At 42.0% G+C, this 12,077-nt stretch overlaps 1 protein-coding gene across 21 annotated transcripts in view; it reads left to right on the top strand.

Annotated features, from left to right (window-relative positions):
- Positions 1-12,077, top strand: part of RBFOX3 (RNA binding fox-1 homolog 3) — a 1,090,709-nt gene that overhangs the window by 1,070,496 nt on the left and 8,136 nt on the right. For 19 of the 21 annotated variants that reach the window (XM_021000828.2, XM_078155837.1, XM_078155842.1 and 16 more), the window contains 4 exons: positions 4,869-4,922; positions 5,329-5,461; positions 6,482-6,662; positions 8,199-8,260. In XM_021000828.2, coding sequence (XP_020856487.1) covers positions 4,869-4,922; positions 5,329-5,461; positions 6,482-6,662; positions 8,199-8,260 — 430 coding nt within the window. The remainder of the gene's footprint in view (positions 1-4,868; positions 4,923-5,328; positions 5,462-6,481; positions 6,663-8,198; positions 8,261-12,077) is intronic. The other 2 variants (XM_021000838.2, XM_078155843.1) reach the window with 1 other exon arrangement.

The following is a 12,077-nucleotide window of genomic DNA, read 5'->3' as shown; positions in this document are numbered from 1 at the left end:
TCTGGACAGCTCTAATTATGAGCAAGTTTTTTCCTTCTATCTAGCCAAGATCTGCCTCTCTATAACTACTGCCTAATACTCTTAGTTCTGTCCTCTGGGATCAAGCAAAGTAAATCTAATTTTTCTCTCCTATGACAGCCCTTCAAACACTAGAAAATGGTTGTTATGTCCCTGCCTGAGTCTTTGCTTCTGCAGGCTAAACATTCCTAGTTCTTTCAACCCATTCTTATATGTCATGATTTCAAGTCCCCTCGACATTTTGATCACCTGGGTACATTCCGACTTGTCATAGTTCTTCTGTTCTTCTACCCAAAACAGAACAGAATACTCCACATTTAGTCTGTCAAGGGCAGATTTCAGTGAATATGATTCCCTTTCTTTCTTTCTTTCTTTCTTTCTTTCTTTCTTTCTTTCTTTCTTTCTTTCTTTCTTTTTCTTTTTCTTTTCTTTTTTTTTGGAGGCAATCAGGGTTAAATGACTTACCCAGGATCACACAGCTAGTGTTTGAGGATTATTCCCTCTTTCTAAGCATTATGTATGTATATTACAATTGTATTATTGCAGCTCTAATCACATTAGGATTTTTTGGTTGTCAAGTCAATGTTGGCTTAATGGAGCTTACTGCCCCTTTTTAAAAGCTTCTGTTCCTTTTTACATGAATTGATATCTGTCTTCCCATGATATATTTTATAGTTCATATTTTGAATCCAAGTACAAAACTTTACATTTTTTTCCATTGATTTTTATCTTATTTGATTGTAAATAAAAATGACTTACATTTATATAGTGCTTTAAGATATCTGAAGCTCTTTACTAAGGACAAGACTGTGAACTAGCTAATACAGCTATAATTATTACCCTTTTATAGAAAAAGAATCTAAGATACTGAAGTGGCATAACTACAGTAGCTTTGTTATCATGTGCCGGTTACTTAACGTCTCTGAACCTCAGCTTTCTCATCTGTAAAATAGAAATAGTAATATCCTCACTGCTGACCTCACAAGGTTGATGCAAGAAGGGACTCAGTAAATAAACCATAATTCATATTGTGAGCTATTGGTATAATAGTAACAACAAATGATAGCCCATTATTCTAGGCTGTTGAGATCTTTATGAATTCTGATTCTGACATTCAAAGCACATGCTAGCTCATAATGATTCCTTCCTTTTCCAAGGGCTTATTGCCTATGCTTTAATGATACAATCTGAAAAAATTTCCAGGAATTGAAGGCAAACCCAGTGGCCTAGAGTCTAAAGAATGTGTTCTTTCTCTTTGTGAAAACCGATACATTTGCCTATCTTCAGTGCTGTGGTACTCCACATGCTCCATGACTGTTGACAGATTTATACCTACAAGGGACCTTAGAGGCATCTAGTTCAATTTCCTCATTTTTACCAGTTGGGAAAGTGAGGCCCAGAAACATTATGTGAGTTGATGGAGATCTCATTAGTATAAAGTATCAAATCCCAACAGGGTCTCAGCAATCATGTCCTTAAGTTCATTCTGGCTTGGTGACTCAGAACTCCCTGAAAGCAGCTAAGGTGTTCCGTTATAGCTCCCTTATCTTAGGTCTGAATGCCCAGTTAACCCTTTTTATTTCATAATTATCACTCCATGACAGAGAGAACAGAGGCAAAATAACTGAGTAATTCTCTTTTCTTCATTACCCATGATAATAGAATCACAGAATTTGAGAGGTAGAAGTGACCTCAGTAGCCACTCATAACCAAAAGGAGTGCCCATTACAATGTCCTGCCTCTGCTTGAAGACCTCCAAGGAAAGAGTTACACTCCTCCTTAAGGGAACCCATTGCATTTTTGGACAGCTCCAATTGTTAGGAATTTTTTCCTGACACCGAGGTCCAACTTCAGCTAGTGCTCCTGGTTCTGCTCTCTGGGGACAAACAAAACAAGTCTAATGCCTCTTCCACTTTCTAGCAGGGGTGGGGAACCTGTGGCCTTGAGGCCACATGTGGTGAAGTTTGGATTCAGTCAAAGAGCTGCACTTGAGGACCTAGAGGACCACATGTGGCCTCAAGGCCACAGGTTCCTCACCCCTGTTAGCCTGTCAAATACAAAAGATAGCCCCCAAGTCTGTCTTTTACCAGGTTAAATATGCCTAGTGTCTTCAACACATCCCACTATGACTTGGACTCATGGCCATTCACCATCCCAGTTGCCCTCCTCTGGACACTCTCCAACATATCAATGTCCTTCTTAAACCAGAGAACCCAGAACTGAACCCAGAATGGATGAGGTCTGACATGAGTCAGATTATCATCTCCTTGTTCCTGGAAGCATTGTCCCTCTTTAACGAAGCCCAAGTTGGCTTTAGCTTTTCTGGCTGCCACATCACATTGCTGATTCATTTTGAGCTTGAGGTCCACTGAAGCCTTCTGATCTTTTTCACAACAGCTTTCCAACCATATCTTCCCCATCTTATCCTTGTGAAGTTGATTTTAACATCGAAGTATTAGGCTTTACATTTATCCCTATTGAAATTCAACTTCAACCCAATGCTTTAACCTATGAAGGTCCTTTTGGAATCTGCCATCAACTGCGCTAGCTGCCCTGTCAGCTTTGTGTCATATCTACAGATTTGATGAGAATATCACCTTATCCAAGTCATCCATAAAAATGTGAAACAGCATAGATCCCTGGGATACTCCACTGGAGATCTCCTACCACAGCCATTCATTCAATCAGTTTTTTATCCATCTGATTATATTAGCTAATGCAAATCTTGCCCATCTTTCCCACAAGAACAGTTTGAGATACTTTATCAAAAGTGAATGTTAATGGGGACAGCTAGGTGGAACAATGGATAGAGCTCCAGCCTTGGAGTCAGAAGGACCTGAGTTCAAATTTGACCTCACACACTTGACACTTAGTAGCTGTGTGACCCTTGGCAAGTCACTTAACCCCAATTGCCTGACCAAAAAAGCAAAAAAAAAAAAAAGAGTGAATGTTAATGTCTGACACATGTGCCCCCACCCAGACTTCCCAGGCCATTAATAAAGTTTCTTCCTTGTTAAAAAAAAAAAAAGTGAATGTTGAAAGCTAAAAATTAATTAATTAATTAATTAATTGAAAAATAAAATAAAGTTTAGCTAAACTCTACATAAACTATATCCATAGCATTCCCTTCATTTGATTTAGCAATCCTGTCAAAAACAAAAGAAAGACTGGTATGACTTGCTCGTGATGAAGCCAGATTATCTCTTTGGAATTACTGCTTGCCTTTCTAGCTGTTCTCCAGCCATCTCTGTAATGATCTTTTCTAGAATTTTCCCAAGAATCAAAGTTAAGCTCACTTTCACATAATTAGGAAAAGCAATCTACTTTTGCCAGGAATAGAAGGAAATCTACCCCACAGGCATTGGCCCTTTGCTTTTTAAAAATCTTTCTATTTGTCCTGCCACCTACATAACTAAAATAGAAACTTTTGTTGTCCTTAATATTCGTTATAAGCCTTAGTTTATCCTGGGCTTTAAAGTTGCTCCCATTATTCTTAAAAAGCCAAACCTTGCCTTTTTCTTTATTATTAGTTATCAGCCCATATTCTACACATATATTTCAAAATTTTGAGTAATCTATGAGCATCCTGTAATTTAAAAAAGCACAGAACTTGGAGTCAGAGGATATATGAGTTCAAATCCTAGCTCTCCCATTTACTACCTGTATGAAATTGAGGCAAATTGCTTAACTGCCCTATTCCTCATCGGTTAAATTTTCAGATGACCTTTCTGGCTTTAAATCTGTGATCCTGCAATAGAAGTGCATTATAGAGAACTGTGTTGGAAGTAAATAGATGATGAATTACAGAAAAATCACGACGTTGTCATTAAGAGGTGTGATATATTCATAATAGGGAATTTCAACTCTTTGCTCTCATTCCTTCTCTGCCCCATTCCCAAGGACATTAGGGACATTAACCTACCCTTTTTCCCTATCCTCCAACCTCACCTGGATTCCCTTTTCCCTTCCTCTCACAAGAGAAGATGCTCCTTTGAAAAAGGGAAGGGGGAGAAATCAGTAAATATCATCTGGCAAAAGACCAGACGTATCACCAAGAACAGAAGTAAAAAGAAGACCATGGTAGTTTCAGGGATAGACATGGAGCATCCTAATTTAATTGATATTACATACCAAGTATATTCAACGTGTAACTGTTCGTTCTAACCCAGGGAAGTTGTGACATAAATAAAACTGATGGAGTATACAGATACCATGTAGTTGTTTTACCCTCATGATTCTTTTTTTCTTAGGTTGATGTTAAAAGGAGTTTTATTCCCAGAGCACACAACCACTGACAGAGGAGCAGGCCTGGGGTCAGGGCTTGGGGGGTGGGGATGGGGGGACCTGGATGGAATAACCCACAAGGTTAGACAGTGGGGAGTTATTTATATAGAACAGCCAAAGAGAATAAACAAACGCAGATGGCTTAGCAGTAGCTCTGAGAGACTGGCCTGTTGTTATTCCTATCAATAGCAGTGGTGATGATAGCATAGCTCAGCTGGAAAAATTGGGGAATTGAGACTTAGGTTCCTTTTAGGTTCCATTGCTCTCTTCTCAGACTTTCATTAATTTGGCTGCCCCTGGGTGAGGCAGGGGATGCAATCTGTAGATGGTATTTCTGGCCTGCTTTCTCTAGCGCCTTTAAAATGTCCAACTTACAGCTTGAAACATTTCAGGAATACTTAGCACTTCCCCATGGTGTCCCCTGCTCTAGGGCAGCGCAAATCCAAGGGAGTAGGTTGGGATATGGAGAGAGTTCAGAGAGAGCAGAGAGACGTGGTAGTTTGGTGGGAAGTGGGGTGATTAAGTGGTCTCGACATAATGACTGTCCCTCTTTATTTCTGTCCCAGGCTGGAAGCTAAACCCCGTGGTGGGTGCTGTGTATGGACCCGAATTCTATGCAGGTAAAGTGTGGGGAAAGGGAAGCACGTGTTGTTTTTGAGACCTGAGCAAGGGGAGAGGAGAAATGACAGGATCCTAGGAGAAGGCTGTCCCAGACACATATAACAATCCCACCCCAACAAAGGAGTGGCTATTGTTTAGCTATCATTAGCCTCAAGGTAACTTATAGGGCAATGCCCCATGACTCAGGGCCAGGAAGGAAGAAGAGGAAATATTACTGGGGCCCCTGCTCCTGCTTTTGAGACTGAACAGGGAGCATCAGGGGATCAGCGATAAATGCTTCCTTTCCTTTCCTGCGTCCTTTCAGGTAAAAGGTTAATTGACCTCCTTTGCCTGACCCTCATTTCTTTTTTTCTGTTGGGTGACTCAATGGGGTGACTCTGCTTTTCTCTTCCTCTTTCTCTGCAGTGACAGGATTCCCATACCCCACAACAGGCACAGCAGTAGCATACCGAGGGGCACACTTACGAGGTCGGGGACGGGCTGTCTATAACACATTCCGGGCTGCACCACCTCCTCCCCCCATTCCAACATATGGCGCGTGAGTACCTAGGATGGGGAGTTCCTGGTGGCTTGTGTGGGCACAGAGAACAGTTTGGGACATTCCAGGTGCAGGGAGATGGAGAAGGAATGGGGCCAAGGAACGGGGACAGAAATCTGAGAAGTCCAGAGGAGGCAAAGGGGGCTGGTCAACTTGGGGGGGAAAAAAGAAAGTATAAATTGCTTGAGAAACATTTTGGGAAATTATGAACTAGGATCACAGAATCATAGATTGAGAACTGGAAGAGACCTAGAGTCCACTGAATCCAACAACTGCTTCACTTTACAGATGAGTAAACAGAGGCACAGGGAGTGTCTGAGGCCCAGTTTGAGCTCAGGTCATGCTAACTTCAAGGCCAATGCCCTATCCACCATATCAAACTGCCTCTGGTCTCAAAATTTCCTAGTCATATTAAAGGGACCAGATGGGACTAGCAGATAGGGAGCTGGCCTTGGAGCCATGAAGACCTCTGACACATAGAGGTTATGTGGACCCTGGGCACGTCACTTACCCTCTCAGCTTCCTAAGCAACTCTCTAAGACCCTAAGTTGCACAAAAGGTGCTGACGTGTATTGGTAGAGGTAGTTTACCCAGTAGATATCACATATCTAGTCTTTATCCCTATAGAATGATGAACAATGCAGAAACTTCTCTAAAATTGTTCACTCAAGGCATTTAGTCAGAGACCTACCAGACCATAACACTAGCGGTACCTCTGAGCATCTTTCATGTCCCTCTGTATGTTGAAGATTCCAGGAATCCTCAGGACTGGAAGACCAGGGTTCCATTTATGGTTCTGCCCCAGCTGCCTCCCTGAGGAATGGAGGACAAACCCCATCCATCTCAGGGTCCTAGTGACCTTTGATGCATAATGGGGATCACAGTTCCCCGGGATGAGGGTGGGGATGGTTGGGGGGGTGGGGGTAGTAAATGAAACTGGGGCTGAGAGGCCCCCTAGGCTTGTGGGGAAAAATTTGCTCACTATAGCAAGGGTGTTACTCTATTGTTATACCAAAACAGGGCACTGGAGCAAACGCTTGTTAAAATGCCAGTCCCATGGGCAGGGCTGGCACCATGCCCCCTCCCTCCTCAGCAGACACCGGAGCCGGCCTACCCCACCTCTCCAGCGTTCCCACCACTTTCTTGTCCGTTTGCTTCCAGGGTCGTGTATCAGGATGGATTTTATGGCGCAGAGATTTATGTAAGTGTGCCCCACCCCCATAGCCACTCATTTCAGGGGATAAAACCCTACTTCCCCCATAACTGTGCTTAAGCTAATGGGATGTCTCCCACAGTTCAGATGATCCCAGGACCCAGCGCAATTGGGGAACACACAGACAGAGAGGGTATCAACTCTGCCTTTGTTTTCCTGTGGCCCATTATAGTTAATTTGAACTATTTGTGCATATTAGGAAGGCAGGGTAGGAATAATGCAAAGTAACTAAATGACATTGATTTTGCTGAATCAAAGACAGAATGAACTATTTGTGCCCGACCTGTGGTAGAGCCTTCTGAGCTTGTGTTGGTCTGATCAGCCACAGTCGGACACACTGTGCCTTGACCCCAACATAGTGGTGTCATTTTGGTCTTCTTCTAGAAGAAAGTACATTAAAAAAAAAAAAGAAAGAAAAAATAATAAATAAATAAAATAGAACAAAGGACAACCATCACCAATGAAAGACCATATGTTGGAGGGGGAGGAGTGGGGCAGGAGAAGAGATGAGACAACAGATTGCTATTCCTAATCATGTCAGCTTTGATGGCATTGCCTCTCTTTACCTCTTAATGGTGGAGGACCATGACAGTACACCCAAAAAGTGTAGAACCCAACAGGTAGATAGCACAACTTGCTGTACTTCCACCTTCTCTGTTTTTCTCCCTAATGTGCCTTTTCCTTGTCCCCTACCCCTTTACTCCACAGCATCTCCAGGAGAAAAAGAAATTCCTCATAAAGATTCTTTGCCCCTGTTGCTTCCAATTGGTTAGAAACTTGTAATTTTGTTACAAGATTCCCCTCCTACCCTTACCCCACTTTAGCAGTGCCACCTACTTACGGTCTTGTGTGTTGTCCTATCAGGGAGAACCAACCCATCTTGATTTAGAAAAGATGAATAAGGCTTGGACCTCATTGGAGGCCATCTGATGCCATCTGCCCTGAGCCCTTCCCCAAGACTTAGAGAGACATAGGGCTTCTTTATCCCTCTAAACAAGGAAGTTCCTAACCTAAAGTCCAGACACTGAAGGGGTCCATGGATAGATTTCAGGAGAGTCTGTAAACTTTTTTTAAAAAATTGATATTTTGTTAACTATATTTCAATAATTGGTTTCCTTTGTATTTTTTTAAATTTTCCTATACACTTTATTTTATGCATTTAAAAACATTTTTCTGAGAAAGAATATGCCAAAGGAATCCATGGCATGGCACTGAAGAACCTCTCTCCTCCAGTAAATTGTATTTGACTTTTTCAGTTTAGCAACCTAGTCCCACCTGGGCAGGGAAATCAGGAGCAATATTCCTTACAGACCAAGGGCTAGTCTTTCCCCTCCCAGGTCTTCTCTATTTTCCAATGTTTTTCAATGCCCTAAATATGTCAATGAACTTGGGTCCCCGAGGGCTTGGGGGCTGGTCCTATGTGTACGTTCTCTAGCCCTATCCTTTCTCAGCAGACAGACCTCTTCAGACTGAGACCTGTTGCGCTCATCTGCCTTTTCTCTCCTCTCTTTCTTGTCCCTGCAGGGGGGCTATGCAGCCTATAGATATGCTCAGCCAGCAGCAACGGCAGCAGCTTACAGCGACAGGTAAGAAGTGAGTCCAACCTGGGGTATAGAAGTGTATATGGTGGGGGTGGAGCCAAAGGGAAGTGAACAGTGGGTCCCTGTAAGTAAACTCAACAGATGACAAAGGATAAGTAATCATGAACATGATCATAAATGATAATAGCAATCTCCCAGCTCTCCCTATCAGTGCCCCAGCTCTACTGATCCATCCAGAAAATAGTTGCTGCCTATCCCAATCACTATCCCATCTCAGGAATCCGTTAGAGAATCTTGGCTTCTTCCTAAGTTGGCTCTAATGTCATTAGGCCTCAGTAGTGGGCACTAGGGTCTGTCTATGTTGTAACAGCTTACTCCAACAGCAAAATTGTCTTTTCTTGCTCTTTCAAAACTCTCACACCCTTGTAACTTACTTGAGGTTCTGGGCAGAAACTACTACAATCCATGGTATGACTGCTTTTAGTCAGGGTTCCAGATCCCCTCCACTTTATTTTCCTTTTTTGGGGAATTCAAAGATCTAGAAGGAGCATACTCCCTCTATGAAGGCAGATCTCAAGCCCTCTGTGCCTGGTGGCCTTTATCAGTCACCGTTGGTTGAAGTGTCAGGTGGTGACTGGCACCCTGTGATGAGCTTACTAGATTGGTCCTATGTGTACATATGCGCATATTATACATATGGGCATGCACACATGTGTGCGTGTGTAGAGAGAGAGAAAATATGAAGGTGATCTGAAAGAGGAAGGTATTTGTGGCTAGAAGGGAAGATACTATTCTATCGTTCCCCCCACTCACCAGGTCTTCTTGTTAGCCAAAGAGCATTTGAACTCTCAGTCCATCCAGCTGGCCTCTGGCCAGCAATACATAGTGACTGCTTCCTCCTTCATCTAAAGTGAGAAAATTTCTGGGGAGTGAACCATCGCATCCTCTTCCTAGGTCTGGTGCTTCTCCTCCTCCATTCCCTGTTAGCCAAGAGACTAATCTAAACTCCACAAACCTAAATTCCACTCAAGCCTTTGACTAACTTCCCAAATGTCTCCCTGTCCCCAATTCCTTAGATCCCTTTGACCAAGCTTCCCATCTGTTCCCCAGGCTCTAGAAGGGTCTCTAGAAAGATGACTAACTGGAATCTCTGGATCCTCTGGAGTCTCAACTACTCTATTGGAGAAATTCCTCCCTGTATGCAGAGATAACTGAGAGTTGACTACAAAACAGGCTATAAAAAAGTGAATGCGGTAGCATATCAGGTCCAGAGATGGATCTTTCCTTCTCCGAACTCTTCTGTAAGAACCATCAGGGTTGCTGTCACTGAAAAACTGTACATGTCATTTGCAAAAGTGCTTTTCTTTTTTTAATAAACTGGTTTTTATTGAAATATAGATAGTAATTCTTTATTATATGTCTATATATAGCCAACTGTTATTTTTATTAATTAATTTATTTTTAGTTTTCAACATTCACTTCCATAAAGATTTTAAGTTCCAAGTTTTCTCTCCATCTCTCCCCTTCCCTCATCCCAAGATGGCATGCAATTTGATATAGGCTCTACATATATATTCATATTGACCCTATTTTCACATTAGTCATGTTTTAAAGAAGAATTGGAACCAATGAGAGAAACCACAAGAAAAAAGAAACAAAAAAAGAGAGCAAATAATATGCTTTGATCTGCATTCAGACTCCATAGTTCTTTTTCGGAATGTGGACAGCATTTTCCATCATGAGTCCTCTGTAGTTGTCTTGGATCCTTGCATTGCTAAGAGATGAGGCTATCAAAGTTAGTCATTGTGGCTGTTGCTGTGTACAATGTTCTTCTGGTTCTGTTCACTTCACTCAGCATCAGTCCAAGTTTTTCTGAAGTCTGCCTGCTTATCATTTCTTATAGCAAAATAGTATTCCATTACATTCATATACCACAACTTGTTCAGCCAATCCTCAACTGATGGCCATCTCCTCAATTTCCAATTGTTCGCCACCACAAAAAGAGCTGCTAGAAATATTTCTGTACCTGTGGGTCCTTTTCCCATTTGTATGATCTCTTTGGGATACAGACCTAGAAATGGTATTGCTGGGTCAAAGGGTATGCACAGTTTTATAGCCCTTTGGGCATAGTTCCAAATTACTCTCCAGAATAGTTGGATCAGTTTACAACTCCACCAACAATGCATTAGTGTTCCAATTTTCCCATAGCTTTACTGTTTTGTCATGTTAGCCAATATGATAGGAGTGATATGGTACCTCAGAGTTGTTTTGATTTGCATTTCTCTAATCAGTAGTGATTTAGAGCATTTTTTCATATAACTATAGGTAGTTTTAATTTCTTTATCTGCTGTTCATATCCTTGATCATTTATCAATTGGGGAATGACTTGTATTCTTATAAATTTGACCCAGTTCTCTATATATTTTAGAAATGAGGCCCTTAGCAGAGACACTAGTTGTAAACATTCTTTCCCAGTTTTCTCTTCCCTCCTAATCTTGGTTGCATTGACTTTGTTTGTGCAAAAACTTTTCAATTTAATGTAATCCAAATTTTCCATTTTGCATTTCATAATGTTCTCTATCTTTTGTTTCATCATAAATTCTTCTGTTCTCCATAAATCTGACAGGCAAATTATTTCTTGCTGTCCCAGTTTGCTTATAGTATCAGCCTTTATATCTAAATCATGTTACCCATTTTGGTTTTATTTTGGTATAAGGTCAAAAGTGCTTTTTTTCAAACATTTATCCTTGACCCTCCATACATGTCCAGGATTTCTATCTCTCATGGACTGTCTGATCCCTCTAACTTTCTCCACTAAAGTTGTCCCCCACTTTTGCCCAAAGTGAAACCTGTCCACCCGCCATAATTGTCCTTCGGTTAATTAGTTTAGTTGCCAGAGCAGTTCTAATCAGTCAAAAAGTATTTGTTAAGCACCTGCTGTGTGCCAGGCACTATGCTAATCACTGTTCTCCTATCTCTCGTCTGTTATCACTTCTGAGGGACAGCCCCAGAGTGAAAATGATCAGCAAATACCCATCCCAACTCTCTCTATCCCAAGGTCTTAACTTCTTTCTCCTTGGAGACCAGAAATAGAGTTATAGCAACCAACTCAGGTCCCTGGACAAAACTGGTGGAGCTGGGATTGCAGAGAAGTGAAAAATTTTTAGGGAAAGTAGGATACAGTAGGGGTGGGAGGATGAGGGAAGTGTGCAGCTGTGATTGATGAACCCTTCCCACCTGGGACCTTTCCCCATAGTCCTAAGGCTTCCCTGCTAGTCAAAGAACCAAGATTCTATTTCATTCAGCCCTGATGCTCCATCCTGCAGAGCCAGCAGGACTCCTAGAAGTGTGGCCTGGGATGCTCGGCTCTGCCAGACATAAGACACCAGCTGTAGCAAGCTTTCCATATCGGCTAGGAGTCTCATGCTCTTGTGATGGGGGAAGGTTCTCATCACACTATCCCTCCCAGCCCCATCCATTGGGAGCCTTACCCTACTTGGATGCTCAGTGTCTGTGGTGACTTCAAAGACTTAAGATTATTTAGTCTCTTTAGTCCAAAGGCAGAGGGGGACCTTGGTTGCCATCTTAAATTAAATAATAAGTAAGATTTGGTTGGGGAAAAATACAGAGATATAAGACTGTCCAGAGGCAAGCCTACCCATCTTAAAGGGAAAGTAGATGTCCAGGCTTCAGGAATTCTCACTGTTGGGCTGGCCAGTTGTGGATATTTCAGGCTCTTACTCAGCACTGATGATAATGACTCTATCATGATCTATTCGCACCCCAGAAACCATTTTTCCTCCCACTCTGGACATACTCACTAGGACCCTTCTGCCCTCACATCTGCATGTAGTCCCTCAGT

Source organism: Phascolarctos cinereus, unplaced genomic scaffold (assembly GCF_003287225.1).
Source record: "Phascolarctos cinereus isolate Bilbo 61053 unplaced genomic scaffold, phaCin_HiC Scaffold_5;HRSCAF=322, whole genome shotgun sequence".
In the NCBI taxonomy this organism is placed as follows: domain Eukaryota; kingdom Metazoa; phylum Chordata; class Mammalia; order Diprotodontia; family Phascolarctidae; genus Phascolarctos; species Phascolarctos cinereus.
Note: the sequence above shows the minus strand (reverse complement) of the source record. Positions and strands in the feature narration are given on the sequence as shown.